Raw genomic sequence first — 19,657 nt, 5'->3', positions numbered from 1 at the left:
CTGCTCTCAGTAAGTTTCTTCTCTCACATTCCCCAAATTCTCTATATGTCTGTATGTGTTTATGGCTGTAGTTTAGGTAATACAGGGAATATAAAAGGAAATTATGATGGAAGAATTGTGGATAACTATAGTAAAAAGAACACCTTTTAATGATGAGACAGCACTTTTGATGGATGAATAAAGAAGAATATTGATCGATCGATAGATAGATATAATGGACTACTACTCAGCCATAAAAAATACTACATCCTTGCCATTTGTGACAACTTGGATGGACCTGGAGGGAATTTTGCTAAATAAATCAGACATAGAAAGACAAATACCATATGATTTCACTTATTTTTGGAATCTAAAACTAGCATAAATCAACTTTATACTTTATTAATAATGACTTGATTTTAAATCAACATCTGGAAAACTTATTCCCCTTATTTTCTTCAAAAAACTAGCTTTTGTCTTAACTTTTTTGCACTATTACTACATAACTAGTCAGTTAAGGTTGTTGGTTGGCTTCTGAAATTAGTTTAATTCTTACACTTCAATAACTAGAATTCTGGAATTTAAAAGGAACTAGATAGAACTTTACAATTCCTTTTCAATATTACCTAAACAGTTATGGGCCAAAATGCAGCAGTATTTAAATAAACACATGTGAGGTTTCTCTTGTCTACATGACACAAGCTCAGATGTTTGGCACTATGGCATTAATGATAATAGCAGAATGATGTGTTGTAGCAAAACAAATTTTCACTTTAGTTAGAGGAGTTTTCGTGGAAAAAAATTCGTGTGAGTCTTTTTGTGAGTCAGGTTCTCTACTTCAGACTTTGTCTATTGGTTTTCCTTTCCTCACCCCTTTGGGTGTATGTGTGTGTGTTTCTTTTTTTTTTCCTATTTAATGATTTTGATTGAAAATGATCATTTGGTCACAGAGCATGTTTGTTAAGCAGCTTTCATATGTTTCTAATTTTTTTTAAACAAGTGAATGCTCTCAATAACTAAAATAAAATATTTTTAGAAATAACATGACCTAGAGTATAAGTTCTGTAACTAGAGATTTTATGCGAGTTTGTCCAGCTACTAAATATATATGGGGATAAACCTTCAGTAGAAAGTTACGCACTTATTTAGAATCATGGTATAATGAAATACTTTGGAAAAATTGTATATACAGCATGATTGTAACTAGAGGGTAGGGGGCAGGAAGAGAATAATCAAAGAACTTATATGCATATATGTATAACCCAAGGACACAGACAATAGTGGGGTAAAGGCCTCTGGATGAGGCAGGGGTTGGGTGGAGGGCATCAATGGGGGGGGGGGGGAAGGGAACATCTGTAATATCCTATATAATAAAAGAGAAACATGTAAATTGACTGTCCCTCCACTATGCTCACCAGCCAATCAGGAGTGAGTATGCAGATTAACCCAACAAAGATGATGGGTTAATTTGAATACAAAGGCGCCAGGCAGAGAGCAGAGCGGGAGAGCCTGCGGAGAGTGGAGCGGCTTGGGGAAATTGGCTCCCCAAGCCGCCAGACAGAGAGCAGAGAGGGAGAATTGGTGGCTTGGAGGACTTGGTAGAGTGGGAGGCCATGAGATAGAGAGCAGGAAGGGAAAACCAGAGCACAGGGAGCACCAGGAATGCTGGGAATCGTAGTTCTGGTGACAGACGGATCTCCTAGACCAGTGGTTCTCAACCTGTGGGTCGCGACCCCTTTGGCGGTCAAACGACCCTTTCACAGGGGTCGCCTAAGACCATCCCACATATCAGATATTTACATTAAGATTCATAACAGTAGCAACATTACAGTTATTAAGTAGCAACAAAAATAATTTTATGGTTGGGTCACAACATGAGGAGCTGTATTTAAAGGGCCAGAAGGTTGAGAACCACTGTCCTAGACACTAGAGCAGTGATGGTGAACCTTTTGAGCTCAGCGTGTCAGCATTTTGAAAAACCCTAACTTAACTCTGGTGCCATGTCACATATAGAAATTTTTTGATATTTGCAACCATAGTAAAACAAAGATTTATATTTTTGATATTTATTTTATATATTTAAATCAACCAAAAAAATGAGTTCGCGTGTCACCTCTGACACACATGTCATAGGTTCGCCATCACTGCACTAGAGCAAAGTGAGCCTGGAACAAGTTACTGTTGCAGTGGGGGATGGAGGGAAAGCAAAGGTGAAAGACATAAGTAAAATCAGAGTGTCTAGGAAAAATTAAAGGGAAGATATCCTGCAACTTCTAGGAAATCTTCACCAATGGAGCAAAGAAAAAAAATGCCTCTATTATTCTGTGAGCAACAAACTAAACTAAGTTGGGGTCTCAGACAATTCGCTCATATGATTGCAAAGACAGAAACTCCCAGATTGGAGAGGGCTTCCCTGAGGGCTCCCATATTGGAGAGGGTGCAGGTCGGGCTGAGGGACCCCCACAAACCCCCAGTGCATGAATGTCGTGCACTGGGCCTCTAGTTTTCAATAATAAAGATAAACTTAAAAAATAAAAATTTAAAAAATCTATTTTGGACACAGGTAAAGATTTGAAAGAATCATAAAATAGTTGATAGTAGATGTGGTTGAATTTTTAAGGGGTTCAATTTTCTTTTATAAATTAAGTGTTAGATTAATTGTGCTATTATAATTACTGTTATGATTAAGGACAGTGCCATGTACTTGTGCATATTGTATATGGATGTAATGTAATTCTGATGATTGAATTTTAGAAGGAAAAAATAAATCTATATTGATATCATTTTAGCTTTTAAATGGAAATCTTAAATCAGAGTATTTGAGAACTCCTTTTCTGCTGTTAGGAATATCAGTGGCATAGTGTTATAATTGGGTTGTATGCCAAGAGAGGGATATACTTTTTTAAAATGACAACTTTATTGATGTAAAATTTACATACAATACAATTCACTCAAAGTGTACAATTCAGTGGTATTTAGTATGTTTACAGAGATGGTGTACAACCATCACCACTATCTAATTTTAGAACATTTTGTCCTCCCAAAAGGAAATTCCATATGCATTAGTAGTCACTACTCAATGTCTCCCTTTCCTCAGCCCCTGCCAACACTAATCTACTTTCTGTCTCTAGATTTGCCTTTTCTAGACATATCATGTAAATGGAATTGTATAATATGCGTGGCCTTTTGTGTAACTAACTTCTTTCACTTCACCTATTTTCAAGGTTCATCCAAGTTATGACATGTGTTACTACTTCATTCTTCTTCATTACTGAACTAGTGCCCTGGTGCATGGATTTGTGCACATTGAAAAGAAATTAATTATAAGGTGGCCGGTGCGTCGGGACTGGGCAAGACAGTCTGGATACGCCCTGGAGTCAACCTCCTATGGTCCCTCCCCAGCCGGCCACACCTAGGGCAGCGCCACAGCTTGAAGGGCATCTGTGGAGTGAGTGGGGTCCCTCCGGCAGGTGGGGTTCCTCAGCCTGGCCTGCGGGGATCGGGCTGAAACTGGCTCTCCAACATCCCTCAAGATTGTGAAAGAACAGTTCTCGGGTGACACACCCCAGAGTCAGGCTCTCTCCTCTCTGGTTCTGGATTGCGTCACCTGAGAATCACTGCTGCCAAGTCACTGCAGCTCAGCTGCTCCTGCATTGAGCATCTGCCCCTGGGTGGTCAGTGCGCATCATAGCTACCACTTGGATGGTCACTTAGGCTTTTATATCTATGTACTAGGGGCCCGGTGCACGAAATTCGTGCACTGGGTGTGTGTGGGGGGGAGTGTCCCTCAACCCAGCCTGCCCCCTCTCACATACTGGGAGCCCTCAGGCGTTGACCCCCATCACCCTCCAATCGCAGGATCGGCCCCTTGCCCAGGGCGTCAGGCCTGGGCAGGGGACCCTCATTTCCCCCCATCACTGGTTCTGCCCCCAGACCCCTCCGATTGCTGGCTCTGCCCCTTGCCCAGGCCTGATGCCTCAGCCAGAGGCGTAGACCCCCATCACCCTCTGATCACCTGATCGGCCCCTTGGACGGGGGACCCCCATCTCCCCCCGATCACTGGCTCTTGCCCCCGCCCAGGCCTGAGGCCTCTGGCCCAGGAATCATGCCTGGGCAGGGGACCATCATATAACCCCAATCCCCAGCTCAGCCCCCCGCCCAGGCCTGATGCCTCGGCCAGAGGAGTTGACCCTCATCACCCTCTGATCACCAATCACCGGATCGGACCCTTGACCAGGCCTGAGGCCTCCGGCAGAGGTGTCAGGCCTGGGCAGGGGACCCCCAGCTCCTTGCGGTTGCAGGCTCCGCCCCTGCCCAGGCCTAACGCCTCTGGCAGAGGCGTCCGGCCCGGGCAGCGGGAACCCGCAGCTGCAGCAGCCCCGCGATCGTGGGCTCCGCTTTAGGCCCAGGCAAGGGACCCCTAGCTCCCGGGACTGCCAGTTTCGACCGTGTCCACCTCCCATCGCTGGCTCCACCCCTACTTCCTGCTATCACTGGCCAGGGCGGAAAAGGCACCTGATTCTCCGATCATGGCTGGGGGGCAGGGCAAAGGCGGCCCCAGGGCCGCCTTTGCCCTGCCCCCCAGCTCTTAGCTCCCCCCTGGGTTTCCGATCACTGTCAGTGGCAGGGGGCTTCTTCCTGCTTTCCCTTTCGCCTCCCTGCATTGTGCCTACATATGCAAATTAACCGCCATCTTGTCGGCAGTTAACTGCCAATCTTAGTTGGCAGTTAATTTGCATATAGCCCTGATTAGCCAATGAAAAGGGTATCGTCGTACGCCAATTACCATTTTTCTCTTTTATTAGTATAGATATAAAAAGCCAGCGACTGGAACACCGGAATGACCGGTCATTATGACACCCACTGCAGCCCAGCGAACTGGCTCACGGCCCCTTCCCTCAGCCGGCCCCATGCCTGATCACCCCTCCCAACCCAATAGGGGCCAGGGTCGGTGGCCAACCTGCTGCAGCGCCTCCCCCTGGCAGACCCTGCCCCCAGTGGGTCCCCACCACCTTTTTCAGTTCACCTCCTCTCCATTCCCCCCCCCACCCCTGGCTGGCCCCACCCAATTGCCCCATTCGGTTGTGGGGCCTGCCAGCCCACAACCCCTGCCCACAGTCAGCCCCACCCCCAGCCAGCTTCCCCACCCCAATTGGGGGCGGGGCCTGCCGGCCAATTGCCCCCTCCCAATAGCCTCCCGGCCCTGATCAGGCCCCGATTGGGACAGTCTGGCTGGCCAACCTCCTACAGTCTCCTCCTCCTGGCAGCCCTGGTCCCAATCTGCCCCAATTGGGACCGGGCCAGCCCAACCCCATCTGTGCACAAATTCATGCACTGGGCCTCTAGCATATAGATAATATTCCATTGCATGGGTACTTTATCAATTTATCAGTTGCTGGACATGTGAGTTGTTTGTACTTCTTGGCTCATATGAATGAATAATCTACACTAATATAAGAGAAAAATGGTAATTGGCGTACGACGATACCCTTTTCATTGGCTAATCAGGGCTATATGCAAATTAACTGCCAACTATGATTGGCAGTTAACTGCCAACAAGATGGCGGTTAATTTGCATATGTAGGCACAATGCAGGGAGGCGAAAGGGAAAGCAGGAAGAAGCCCCCTGCCACTGACAGTGATCGGAAACCCAGGGGGGAGCTAAGAGCTGGGGGGCAGGGCAAAGGCGGCCCTGGGGCCGCCTTTGCCCTGCCCCCCAGCCATGATCGGAGAATCAGGTGCCTTTTCTGCCCTGGCCAGTGATAGCAGGAAGTAGGGGTGGAGCCAGCGATGGGAGCTGGGCACAGTCGAAGCTGGCAGTCCCGGGAGCTAGGGGTCCCTTGCCTGGGCCTAAAGCGGAGCCCACGATCGCGGGGCCGCTGCAGCTGCGGGTCCCCGCTGCCCGGGCCGGACGCCTCAGCCAGAGGCATCCTGCAGGGGCAGGGGCGGAGCCCGCGCGATCGCTGCGCCCCCCCGCTGCCACTGCAGGTCCCTGCTGCCCGGGCCGGACGCCTAGGCCAGAGGCGTCAGACCTCGGCAAGGGGCCGATCCTGCGATTGGAGGGTGAAGGGGGTCAATGCCTGAGGGCTCCCAGTATGTGAGAGGGGGCAGGCTGGGCTGAGGGACACTCCCCCCGGCCCCACACCCAGTGCACGAATTTCATGCACCAGGCCCCTAGTTAATGAATATTCATGTACAGGATTTGTGTGGACATGTGTTTTAATTTCTCTTGGGTGTATACCTAAGAGTCAAATCATATGGTAACTCTGTGTTTACTCTTTTGAGGAACTGCCAGTCTCTTTTCCAAAGTGGCTACATCATTTTACATTCCCACTAGCAGTGTGCAGTGATTCCAATTTCTCCACATCCTTACCAGCATTTGTTATCTGTCTTATTTTTTATAGCCATCTTAGTGTCTGTTAAGTAGTATCTCATTATCATTTTGATTTTCATTTTCCCGATGGCCGACGCTGAGCATCTTTGGTCATTTATGTTTTTCGAGAAATGTCTGTTTAAATCCTTTGCCCATTTCTAAGTTGGATCTTTTGTCTTTTCATTGAGTTGTTGGAGTTCCTTATACCTTCTAGTAAAAAGTCCCTTCTGTGACCTTTTGATTGATAATTATAATGATCGTTAAAAATGATTTGCGAACATTTTCCCCTTTCTGCATGTTACCTTTTCATTTTCTTGATGATGTCTTTTGAAGCACATTTTTAATTTTGATGAAGTCCAATTAATATTTTATTTTGCCAGTTGTTCTTTTGGTGTCATACCTAGAGAGCCATATTTCTGGTTAAAATGACTTGAGGATGTACCCTAGAAAACACTGCTGGTGAAAAATCAAACAGGATAGTGTTTATCTGTCTTGGGGAAACTGTACCATAAAAACTATGTTAATTAATAATAATATGTCAGTTAATTGTCCTTGTTAACTAATCACTTGGTAGATAGAAAAGCTAAGAGTTAGTGATTATTTCAAATATCAAAATTCTTTTCAAGTTCCACCTAAATAAATTACTCAATAGTAATTATAATCTTTAAACATCAGAGACTAGTGTTGAGGGTTTATTCCTGACATGTATCCATTCGTGTAGATTTAAATTATAACAACAACTGTATAATGTTGCGTTGTATGGATGTGCCTTGATTTTGTTTACTTTTGGTCTGCTCTAGTTTTTTTCCTTAGACTAAGTTAAATCCATTTAAACCAGTTATCTCAACTTACCATATGCTTGTACCAAAATAGAATGCTATTGGTATTAGATTTAAAAATATATGAACCCTGCTCAGCCAGCATGGCTCAGTGGTTGAGCATCAATCTATGAACCAGTAGGTCATGGTTCAGTTCCTGGTCAGGGCACATGCCCAGGTTGTGGGCTTGATCCCCAGTAGGGGGTGTGCAGGAGGCAGCCCATTGATGTTTCTCTCTCATTGATGTTTCTCTCTCTCTATCCCTTTCCCTTCCTCTCTCTAAAATCAGTAAAAATATATGGACCCTAACTGGAATTATAATTCTAAATCCTGCAGTAACTTTTAAAACTTAAAGATTACTTTTTGGATATTTCCTATGTTTTCATTTAACTATTTAATTTATTGTGCCCCTGTTTTGTGTCAGGCACAAATTGTGCTATGTTCTGGAAATAACAAGTTAAATAAAGACATGATCCCTGATAAGGATATCATAGTCTATATGGAGTGACAAGTTCTGTGAGATGAGTATTATGTGCTGTGATAAAAAAGTAATGATAATTTTATTGACCAATGTCACCCCAATAAATTCAATAAAATTTTTTTACAGTAATGATTACTGCCCTAGCCAGTTTTGCTCAGTGGATAGAGCATTGGCCTGTAGACTGAAGGGTCCCAGGTTTCTGGCTCCAATCCCCAGTAGGGGGCATGCAAGAGGTAGCTAGCTGATCAATGATTCTCATCATTGATATTTCTGTCCCTCTCCTCCCTTCCTCACTGCTGTGTAAATGATTACTGCCTTTGGTTAGGGAAGAAAGAAGATGGTAACTGAGCTGAATAATTGCCGAATGGGCCAGGTGAAAGAATAATCCATATTGAGAGAGCATGGGCAAAGGGAAGACATGTTTATGTAAGAAAAGTAGGCCAGCAGAGTTCTGTTTAAGACGAGCACATGAGAACCAAGATGGCGGCATAGGTTAACGCCGGAGTTTGCTGCTTTGAACAACTACTTCAAAAGTGAAACCAAAAAACGGAAGGGACATCACCCAGAACCACAGGAACGCTGGCTGAGTGGAAGTCCTACAACTAGGAGGAAAGAGAAACGCACACGGACACTCAGAGGAGGCGCAGTGCTGAAGTCAAATTCTGAGGTGCGGAGTGCGTGGAGCGGGCTGGCGGCGGAGGGCGCGGTTGTTGTTTTCAATCGGGAGGGAGTCGCAGACTCTGAGCACCAGATCCAGGCGAGTCTTTAGGGACCCAGACTCAAACAGGAGAAGCGGGACTGTCTGGCTTCGGTCAGAGCGAGTGCAGCTTTCTCTCCGAGCTTTGCAGCGGGTGCTGGGACTCAGAGAGGCAGAGCCCCTGGGGACAGGACTGAGAGCCGCCATAACTGCTCTCTCCGGCCCACCCTGTTGATCCTGTGCGACCCGCCCCGCCCAAGCCCTGCACAGAGGCATTTGCCGGATAGCCTCAGGCAAAGGCTAGATTAGCACCTCCCTAGAGGACAGAAGTTCTCTCACTACTGACACAGCTGATTCTCATAGCCACTTGGCCTGGAGGTCAAACCCTCCCTGGAATTAGCTACAACAATCAAGATTTAACTATAAGACTGCGAACAAAGACCACTAGGGGGTGCACCAAGGAAGCATAACAAAATGCGGAGACAAAGAAACAGGACAAAATTGTCAATGGAAGATATAGAGTTCAGAACCACACTTTTAAGGTCTCTCAAGAACTGTTTAGAAGCTGCCGATAAACTTAATGAGATCTACACGAAAACTAATAAGACCCTCGATCTTATATTGGGGAACCAACTAGAAATTAAGCATACACGGACTGAAATAACGAATATTATACAGACGCCCGACAGCAGACCAGAGGAGCGCAAGAATCAAGTCAATGATTTGAAATGCGAGGAAGCAAAAAACATCCAACCGGAAAAGCAAAATGAAAAAAGAATCCAAAAATGCGAGGATAGTGTAAGGAGCCTCTGGGACAGCTTCAAGCATACCAACATCAGAATTATAGGGGTGCCAGAAGATGAGAGAGAGCAAGATATTGAAAACCTATTTGAAGAAATAATGACAGAAAACTTCCCCCACCTGGTGAAAGAAATGGACTTACAGGTCCAAGAAGCGCGGAGAACCCCAAACAAAAGGAATCCAAAGAGGACCACACCAAGACACATCATAATTAAAATGCCAAGAGCAAAAGATAAAGAGAGAATCTTAAAAACAGCAAGAGAAAGAAACTCAGTTACCTACAAGGGAATACCCATACGACTGTCAGCTGATTTCTGAACAGAAACTTTGCAGGCCAGAAGGGAGTGGCAAGAAATATTCAAAGTGATGAATACCAAGAACCTACAACCAAGATTACTTTATCCAGCAAAGCTATCATTCAGAATTGAAGGTCAGATAAAGAGCTTCACAGATAAGGAAAAGCTAAAGGAGTTCATCACCACCAAACCAGGATTATATGAAATGCTGAAAGGTATCCTTTAAGAAGAGGAAGAGGAAGAAAAAGGTAAAGATACAAATTATGAACAACAAATATGCATCTATCAACAAGTGAATCTAAGAATCAAGTGAATAAATAATCTGATGAACAGAATGAACTGTTGATTATAATAGAATCAGGGACATAGAAAGGGAATGGACTGACTATTCTTGGGGGGGAAAGGGGGGTGGGAGATGTGGGAAGAGACTGGACAAAAATCGTGCACCTATGGATGACAGTGGGTGGGGAGTGAGGGCGGAGGGTGGGGCGGGAACTGGGAGGAGGGGAGTTATGGGGGGGAAAAAAAGAGGAACAAATGTAATAATCTGAACAATAAAGATTTAATTTAAAAAAAAAAGAAAAGTAGGCCAGTATAAATAGAGTAGCTAGAGTCTGAAAAGTTAGCTAAGGCCTGTGAATTCAGAAATAATAGCAAGCCATTGGAGGCTTTAAGCAAATGAGGAACATCTATATTTAAAAGCATAACTAATGGCATTGTGTAGAATGAATGAGAGAAGAGAAAGACCAGTCCTGGAAAACATTTGGAAGACTGTTGCAGTAGTCTAGATCAGTAGTCTTCAAACTTTTGATCACACATCCCCATTTTTTTTTTAAATATATTTTATTGATTTTTTACAGAGAGGAAAGGAGAGAGACAGAGAGTCAGAAACATCGATGACAGAGAAACATCGATTAGCTGCCTCCTGCACGCCCCCCACTGGGGATGTGCCCGCAACCCAGGTACATGCCCTTGACCGGAATCGAACCTGGGACCCTTCAGTCCGCAGGCCGACGCTCTATCCACTGAGCCAAACCGGTTTCGGCCACACATTCCCATTAATTAAAATGTTTGACCATGCACTTAATAGATAATTGTATGCACATACATGTTTAAAATTTTTTAACTTATAGACTTGTACTACTGTTCTAACATTATGTAACTATTGAAAAATTAAAAGCAAAAAACAATATTTTGAAATAAGCTCTTTAAGAATATATTTATTAATTTAAAAATTTCAGCCGAAACTGGTTTGGCTCAGTGGATAGAGCATCGGCCTACGGACTGAAAGGTCCCAGGTTCGATTCCGGTCAAGGGCATGTACCTGGGTTGCGGGCACATCCCCAGTAGGAGATGTGCAGGAGGCAGCTGATCAATGTTTCTCTCTCATCGATGTTTCTAGCTCTCTATCTCTCTCCCTTCCTCTCTGTAAAAAATCAATAAAATATATTTTTAAAAAAATAAAATAAAAATTTCAGATTAATGTACCAAAAACCTGACTGAATATGTGCCACACACTTGAACTGAAATAAGTTGCAACATGCTGAAAATGAATGAGTTCACTATTAATTCTTATATGTTACAGAGCTCCCATTTTTCCGTTAGTATTCCTGGTGTACCATGTGTTACACCTGACCTTCTAACCTGGGCTAAGTGAGGGCACCAGTGTCAATCTATATTCAGATTGTTAGATGAAAATTAAAATACAAAGACTTTTTTTTCTCATACTTCAGCATACCCCCTAGCACTTTGGTACCTATTTTTCCAGATTAGAGGTTGTGTGTTCTAAGAATTAAGTAACAGCAGTGATAAAGACAAGGCTTAGTTGATTTAGAAGAATGAATAATTTAGGTCTGTAAGGAAAGGGCAGCGATAAGAATGGCTTCATTGCCCTGACCGGTTTGGCTCAGTGGATGGAGCGTCGGCCTGCGGACTCAAGGGTCCCAGGTTCGATTCTGGTCAAGGGCATGTATCTTGGTTGCGGGAACATCCCCGGTAGGGGGTGCGCGGGAGGCAGCTGATCGATGTTTCTCTGTCATCGATGTTTCTAACTCTCTATCCCTCTCCCTTCTTCTCTGTAAAAATCAATAAAAATATATTTAAAAAAACAAAAAAAAGAATGGCTTCATAGTTCCTAGGTTGTATAATAGTGATGATAATGGTGATGGCTTTGACAGAAATACAGGTTGTGAAAGGACCAAGTTTTTTATTTTCTGTTTTGGATATTTGGATGTTGAAATGTGTAAAAAGCATCAAATGGAGTTCAGTAGATTATTAGAAATAAATGCCTAAAGCTTAGGAGATAAGTCAAGATGGAGATTGAGATTTGAGATGTCAGTATATAGGTAGGTGATAGTTAATAAGGAAAGTGAGTAGAGTCAAGATAAGAGAACTGAGAATGGATCTCTGGGGGATACTATTGTTTCAGGTTTGCCAGTGAAGACACTTAAGAGACTGAAAAAGTAGGAGGACCAGGACAAAAGAGAAGGATTTTTAGAGAAGGTAAAGCAAGGATCTTGATATTCAAGGATTGATCACTGTGGCAGATGCTAAAAGAGCCAAATGAAAAGGCTGAAAGAAACCATATCTATTAAGAAGTCAGTGGTGGTCAGAGGGTTAAGTGTTTTAGAGAAGCGTTGTTAGTGTAAGCCAGATTGAGTTAAAAATCTATTTTGTAGTCTAAAGTAATCTGTCAGTTATTTGTGAATACTAGAAATGTGTACTGGGTTAGCTGTTGTGTTTATATAAGACTAGAGGCCCGGTGCACAAATTCGTGCACCAGAGGGTGCCCTCAGCCTGGCCTGCAGGATCGGGCTGAAACCTTCTCTCTGACATCCCCCAAGGGGTCCCAGATTGCAAGAGGGCACAGGCCAGGCCAAGGGACCCCACCGGTGCATGATCGGGGCCAGGGAGGGATGCGGGAGGTTGGTCAGTCAGGGAGGGACCGAGGGAGGTCTCCAGGGCGTGTCTGGCCCATCTCATTCAGTCCCAATCAGCCGGACACCCTGTCACACACAGAGCAGGGCCGATCAGGGGATTGGGGCGCCGCACCCTGTCACACACAGAGCTGCAGGGCAATCAGGGGGTTGGGGAGCTCCCCCCTATCATGCACAGAGCAGGGCTGATCAGGGGGTTTGGGCGCCTTCCCCTGTCACGAACAGAGCAGGCCGGATAGGGAGGTTGTGGCCCCGCCCCCTGTCACACACAGAGCCGCAGGGCGATCAGGTGGTTTGGACGCTGCCCCATCACGCTGATCCCGGTGCCAGGAGGCCTCTCGGCTCCGCTGATCCCGGTGCTGGGAGGCATATTACCCTTTTACTATATAGGATAGAGGCCTGGTGCATGGGTGGGGGCCGGCTGGTTTGCCCTGAAGGGTGTCCTGGATCAGGGTGGGGTGCCTGGCCAGCCTGGGTGAGGGGATGATGGCTGTTTGCAGCTGGTCACACACCCTTCAGGATGGCGGTCCCCACTGGGGTGCCTGGCCAGTCTGGGTGAGGGGCTGAGGGGTGTTTTCAGGCTGGCAGGTGACAAGCTCCCAACTGCTTCGTTTTTTCTTTTTCTTTTTTTATTCTGGGCCAGCTTTAGCTCTGGCTCCAGCTCTGAGGCCTCTGCTGCTGAAAGCAGGTATCTGGTTTGTTTGGGTTCTATAATCAAAACACTGTATCAACTCCAGCTCCGAGATCCTGGCTGGCTGAAAGCAGGTTTCTGGGGTTTTGTTTAGCTTCTGTATTTGTAACAATGTTTCAAACTGCAAGCTCAGAGGCCGTTAAGGCAGACGGGGAACGCTGGAGTCCTCTGTCACTGAAGCAAGCAAGCCTCCTGTTAGCTTCAAGCTGCCTGGCTGCCAGCCTCCATTTTGGCTGGCAGTTAATTTGCATATCTCCCTGATTCGCCAATGGGAAGGGTAGCGGACATATGGCTAATTACCATGTTTCTCTTTTATTAGATAGGATAATACAAAGGAATAAGTGTTTTAATGGATATATTTACTATAGGTGCTATTTGAGCACAGAGGAATGAGCATCAAACTCTTAGACAAAGAAAGATGAATGTGTTGGATGGTGCTTAGAAATGGTGAAAGGGATTTTTAGATCAGGTTCTAGGATTAATATTTTGCAGGTCAACTGTGGCCCAGAATGATTAAGTAACACACTGAATTCATTCTTCATTTTTGTGTGAAATTCCTATCATCCCTTTCTGATATCTAAGCCTGGTCCTGAAAGCAAAACTTTTATTACATGTGATTGTCTTTTAGAATGTTGGCAGCTTTACTGGTGGGTGTTACTCAATTGGTTGGAATGTCGTCCTGTGCACCGAAAGGTTGCCGGTTTGATTCCCAGTCAGGCCACATGCATAGGTTGCATGTTTGATCCCTGGTGGGCACATATGGGAGGCAACTGATCAATGTGTCTTTCATACATTGATGTTTCTTTCCCTTCCCTTCTCTCAAAAATAAAGGGGGGCAGGGTAGATAGAATTTTGACAGCTTTAAATAATGTTAAGAAATTACTTTAAGTTGTTAAAATTTCATCATGTAGAAGATTATGTGAATGTATTTTTTCCCTTTTGTAGGGAGGTGGTTGACTCAATGGTTCAGCATTTTAAAGTAACTATATTTGGGGACCGTAGGCCAGTTTATGATGGAAAAAGAAGCCTTTACACAGCCAATCCACTTCCTGTGGCAACTACTGGGGTAAGATATGTGTTCCTTTTTTGGGAAGCTATACTTTTGCAATTTCTTATTTTAAATGCGTTTGTTACCTTTTTATTTTATTTCAGTCTATATATGTATGTGTATCATTTATCTTTTTTAACTTTTTTGAAATAATTTCAAACTTACAGAAAAGTTGTAGCAATCGTGTAAAGAACTCATGTACTCTTAACCAAGACTCACCAGTGTTCTTAACATTTGCCACATTTGTTTTAGCATTCTCTTTCTTTCTGTCCTTTGCTGTCTCTATCTATAGATACCGCTATATCTATCTATCTATCTATCTCTTTTAAAATTTTTAAAAATTATTTTATTGATTTTTACAGAGAGAAAGGGAGAGGGATAGAGAGTTAGAAACATCCATGAGAGAGAAACATCGATCAGCTGCCTCCTGCACACCCTCTACTGGAGATGTGCCCGCAAACAAGGTACATGCCCTTGACTGGAATTGAACCTGGGACTCTGTTCAGTCCACAGGCCAACGCTCTATCCACTGAGCGAAACCAACCAGGGCATATCTTATTTTTTTCTGAACCATCCAAGAGTAGATTGCATACATTATGCTTTCATTCTTTTTATTATATTTTTATTGATTTCAGAGAGGAAAGGAGAGGGAGAGAGAGATAGAAACATCAATAATGAGAGAGAATCAAGTGGCTGCCTCCTGCACACCCCTTACTGGGGATCAAGCCTGAAACCTGGGCATGTACCCTTGACCGGTATAGAACCCAGGACCCTTTAAGTCCCCAGGCCGCCACTCTGTCCACTGAGCCAAATGGCTAGGGTGATAACTGTACTATTAAAAACCATAATGGCCCTAACCGGTTTAGCTCAGCAGAGAGAGCATCAGCCTGGGGACTGAAGGGTCCCAGGTTTGATTGCTGTCAAGGGCACGTACCTAGGTTGCAGGCTTGATCCCCTTGCCCTGGTTGGGGCGTGTGCGAAGGCCACCAATTGATGTGTCTCTCTCACATCAGTGTTTCTCTCTCTGTCTCTCCCTTCCACTCTCTCTAAAAACCAATGGAAAAATATCCTTAGGTGAGGACTTAAAAAAATTTTTTTTAATAGTACAGTTATCAACTTCACTAAACTCTACACTGATATGTGATACTTTTGTCTAATCAACAACCCATATTCCAGTTTTGTCATTTGTTCCAATAATGTCCTTTAGCATTTTTTTCCCTTTAATACAGAATTGAGTCCAGGTTCATGTTTATATTTAGATATCATGTCTCTCTAGTTTTCTTTATTTTGGAACAATTCCTCAGCCTTGCCTTCTTTCTTTAATGACATTAACATGGTTGAAGGTTGCAGGCAAGTTATTTTTAGACTGTCCCTCAGTCTGAGTTTGTCTGATACTTCCACTTTATTAAATTCTGATCAAACATTTTTGGAAGGAATTAATATGTGTTTTTTTCCTTATCAGTGTATCTTATCAAGAAGCACATAGTATGTATTTGTTTTGTTAATGGTGATGTTAACTTTGATCACTTGGTTAAGTTGGTATCTGCCATGTTTCTCTTTTCAAGTTATTCTTTTTCTCTTTGCTCTTGGGAGATAACTTTTTGTTTTAAATGTTTTTATTTAGTTTAGAGAGAGAAACATCAATGTGAGAGAAAACATCGATCAGTTGGCTCCCATATGCACCCCGACTTGGGATCAAACCCAAGTCGAGGTGCATATGGGAGTTAACTTAGGTCTGTGCCCTGACCAGGAATTGAACTGGTGACCTTTTGGTGCATGGGACAACTGAGCCACTCCAGTCAGGGCGAGATAGTTTTTTAAAAAATTCTAGTAAAGTACAGATTGCATAAAATTTATTATCTGAGCTATTTTTAAAGACTGTTCTATGGCATTAAATACATTCAACAACTGTCACCACTATCCATCTCCATAACCTTTTTCATCTTGTAAAACAAACTCTTTGCTCATTAAACATTAACTCCTCATTCTCCCCTCTCCTGAACCCCTGGCAACCACCATTCTACTTTGTGTCTCTATGAATTTGACTATTCCAAGTACCTCATATAAATGGAATTGTACATTGTCTTTTTGTTACTGGCTTATTTCATTTATCATAATGTCATCAAGGTTCATCTTTGTTGTCACGTTATAGGGATTTTCCTTTCTTTTTAAAGCTGAATAATATTTCCGTGTGCTTGTATGTGTGTATACATTTTGTTGTTTGTCCATCTACTGATGGACATCTTTGGGTTATTGCAAATAATGCTGCTGTAAATATGGGTACAAATATCTGTTCTAATCCCTGCTTTCAGTTCTATTGTGCATATACCCAAAAGTGGAGTTGCTGGATCATATAAATGGTAATTATATTTTTAATGTTTTGAGAAACCACCATACTGTTTTCCACAGCAACTGCACCATTTTACATTCCCACCAACAGTACTTACAGGGTTCTAAATTATCTACACCCTTGTCAACACTTATTTTCTATTGTGTTGATAATAGCCATCCTAATGTGTATGAAGTCATATGTGATTGTGGTTTTGATTTTGTATATCCCTAATTATTAGTGAAGTTGAGCATCTTTTCATGTGCTTATGGGCCATTTGTGTATCTTTGGAGAAATATGTACTGAAGTTCTTTGCCCATTTTTTAAGTGGTTTGTTTGATTGTTGTTGAATTTTAGCTATTTTTTCCATATATATATATATATATATATATATATATATATATATATATATATATTTTATTGGTTTCAGAGAGGAAGGGAGAGAGAATCATTCATTGGCTGCCTCCTGCATGCCCCCCACTGGGGATCAAGCCCGCAACCCCAGGATGTGCCCTGACCAGGAATCGAACTGTAAGCTCCCGGTTCATAGGTTGACACTCAACCACTGAGCCACACTGACCGGGCTTTAGCTCTTCTTTATATGTATTCTTATCAGATACATGATTTCCAAATATTTCTTAATATTCCATAGGTTATCTTTTCACTTTGTTGCTTTTTTTCCTTTGATGTACAGAAGTTTTTAATATTGATATGGGTGATACTTTAAAGGATCTTGTTTCTCATTAGATTTTTTAAGTAATTGATGATTCTTGTTTGGAAGAATTATTACTATATAGTAATGATGATTTCCTTCTAGATTTATTAGGTAACATTCTATAGCAAGGAAGAGCATTTTCTTTTTTTCTTAATTGATTTTAGAGAGAGGAAAGGAGAAACAGAGAAATATCGATCAGTTTCCTCCCATACACACCCCAACCAGGGATTGAACCCACTACCTGGGTATATGCCCTAACCGGGAACCACCACCTTTTGGTGAATGGGACAGCCAACTGAGCCACACTGGCCAAGGCAGGAGAGCATTTTCTTTTCCATTATTTATTTATTCTATTTATATGACAGTTCAAATTGGTTCCTATGTCCTTTTGACATGATCAACTTTTTCTTTAATTTGAGTACTTCCTTACTTTTTGGCACAAGATGTTCCAGGCTCTTATAATTTTTCCCTGCAGAAATCCTGCAACTTGCTATTCCCAAAAGGAGCACAGGTTTCTTTTAGTTGGGGAATGCAGTTTAGAAATCAAAATATGGGAACTGGGTGTGCTCACTGCTATATGTGCTTCTAAGCCCTTTCAGTGGACAGAAGTAGGAAATTCAAATACGTACATATCCTATCTAATAAAAGAGAAACACGCCAGAACCAGTTTGGCTCAGTGGATAAAGCTTCGGCCTGCGGACTCAAGGGTCCCGGGTTCGATTCCGGTCAAGGGCATGTACCTTGGTTGCGGGCACATCCCCAGTGGGGGGCGTGCAGGAGGCAGCTGATCCATGTTTCTCTCTCATGGATGTTTCTGGCTCTCTATCCCTCTCCCTTCCTCTCTGTAAGAAATCAATAAAATATATTAAAAAAAATAAAAATAAATAAATAAATAAAAGAGAAACATAGTAATTGGCGTAGGACCGCTACCCTTCCCATTGGCTAATCAGCGAGATATGCAAATTAACTGCCAGCCAAGATGTTGGCCGGCAGCCAGGCAGCTGGAAGCGAACATGAGGCTTGCTTGCTTCAGTGACAGAGGACTCCAACATTCCCTGCCTGCCGCTGCCGGCTTCTGAGCTGCAACTCTAAGCAACTATGTTACAAATATAGAAGCTAAACAAAACCTCAGAAACCTGCTTTAGTCCGTCGGGTTTCAGCCAGCAGGATCGCAACATTGTTTCAAATACAGAAGGTAAACAAAGGCCAGAAACCTGCTTTCAGCAGCGGAGGCCTAAGAGCTGGAGCCAAGCCTCAAAGCTAAAGCTGGCCCAGAATCAAAAAAAAAAAAAAAAAAAAAGCGGTTGGGAGCTTCAGTCACCAACCAGCCTGAAAACAGCCCTCAGCCCCCTCACCCAGACTGGCCAGGCACCCCAGTGGGGACCCCCACCCTGATCCAGGACACCCTTCAGGGCAAACCAGCCAGCCCCACCCGTGCACCAGGCCTCTACCCTATATAGTAAAAGGGTAATATGCCTCCCAGCACCGGGATCAGCGGAGCCGAGAGGCCTCCCGGCACCGGGATCAGCGTGACAAGGGGCAGCGTCCAAACCCCCTGATCGCCCTGCGGCTCTCTGTGTGACAGGGAGCGGGGCGACAACCTCCCTATCCGGCCTGCTCTGTTCGTGACAGGGGAAGGCGCCCCAACCTCCTGATCAGCCCTGCTCTGTGCCTGATAGGGGGGAGCTCCCCAACCCCCTGATCGCCCTGCAGCTCTGTGTGTGACAGGGTGCGGCGCCCCAACCCTCTGATCGGCCCTGCTCTGTGTGTGACAGGGTGCGGCATCCCAATCCCCATCGGCCCTGCCCTGAGTGTGACAGTGGTGGCGCCCCAACACCCTGATTGGCCCTGCTCTGTGTGTGATGGGGCGGTGCCCCAACTCCCCTATCGGCCCTACTCTGTTAGTGACGGGGGAGCTCCCCAACCCCCTGATGGGTCCTGCTCTGTGCCTGACAGGGGCCAGCGCCCCAACCCCCTGATTGGCCCTGCTCTGTGCGTGACACGGTACAGAGCCCCAACCCCCCTGATGGGCCCTGCTCTGTGCGTGAAAGGGGGCAGCGCCCCAACCCCCTGATTGGCCCTGCTCTGTGCGTGACGGGGTGGCGCCGCAACCTCCCCATCGACCCTGCCTTGAGTGTGACAGGGGGTGGTGCCCAACCCCCCAATCGGCCCTACCCTGAGCTTGACTGAGGGTGGCATTGCAACCTCCCAATCCACTCTGCTCTGTGCATGACAGGGGGCGGCGCCCCAACTCCCCAATCGGTCCTGCTCCGAGCCCAACCAGGGGCTGCACCTAGGGATTGGGCCTGCCCTCTTACACCGGGATCAGGCCTAAGCCAGCAGGTTGTTATCTCCCGAGGGGTCCCAGACTGCGAGAGGGCACAGGCCGGGCTGAGGGACGCCCCCCTTCCCCCGAGTGCACAAATTTTTGTGCACCGGGCCTCTGGTATACATCTACACTAATAAAAGAGAAACATGGTAATTAGTGTCACT

General features: G+C 44.7%; 1 protein-coding gene across 9 annotated transcripts in view; it reads left to right on the top strand.

Annotated features, from left to right (window-relative positions):
- AGO3 (argonaute RISC catalytic component 3) overlaps positions 1–19,657 on the top strand; it is a 119,859-nt gene that overhangs the window by 18,060 nt on the left and 82,142 nt on the right. For 3 of the 9 annotated variants that reach the window (XM_059690201.1, XM_059690199.1, XM_059690200.1), the window contains exon 3: positions 14,018–14,138. The exons of 2 other annotated variants lie outside the window; for them this stretch is intronic. In XM_059690201.1, coding sequence (XP_059546184.1) covers positions 14,018–14,138 — 121 coding nt within the window. Of the gene's footprint in view, positions 1–14,015; positions 14,139–19,657 lie in introns of those variants that run through there. 4 more of the 9 variants (XM_059690202.1, XM_059690203.1, XM_059690205.1 and 1 more) reach the window with 2 other exon arrangements.

This window comes from Myotis daubentonii, chromosome 3 (assembly GCF_963259705.1).
Source record: "Myotis daubentonii chromosome 3, mMyoDau2.1, whole genome shotgun sequence".
NCBI classification, from domain to species: domain Eukaryota; kingdom Metazoa; phylum Chordata; class Mammalia; order Chiroptera; family Vespertilionidae; genus Myotis; species Myotis daubentonii.
This window is presented reverse-complemented; position numbering and strand designations above follow the sequence as displayed.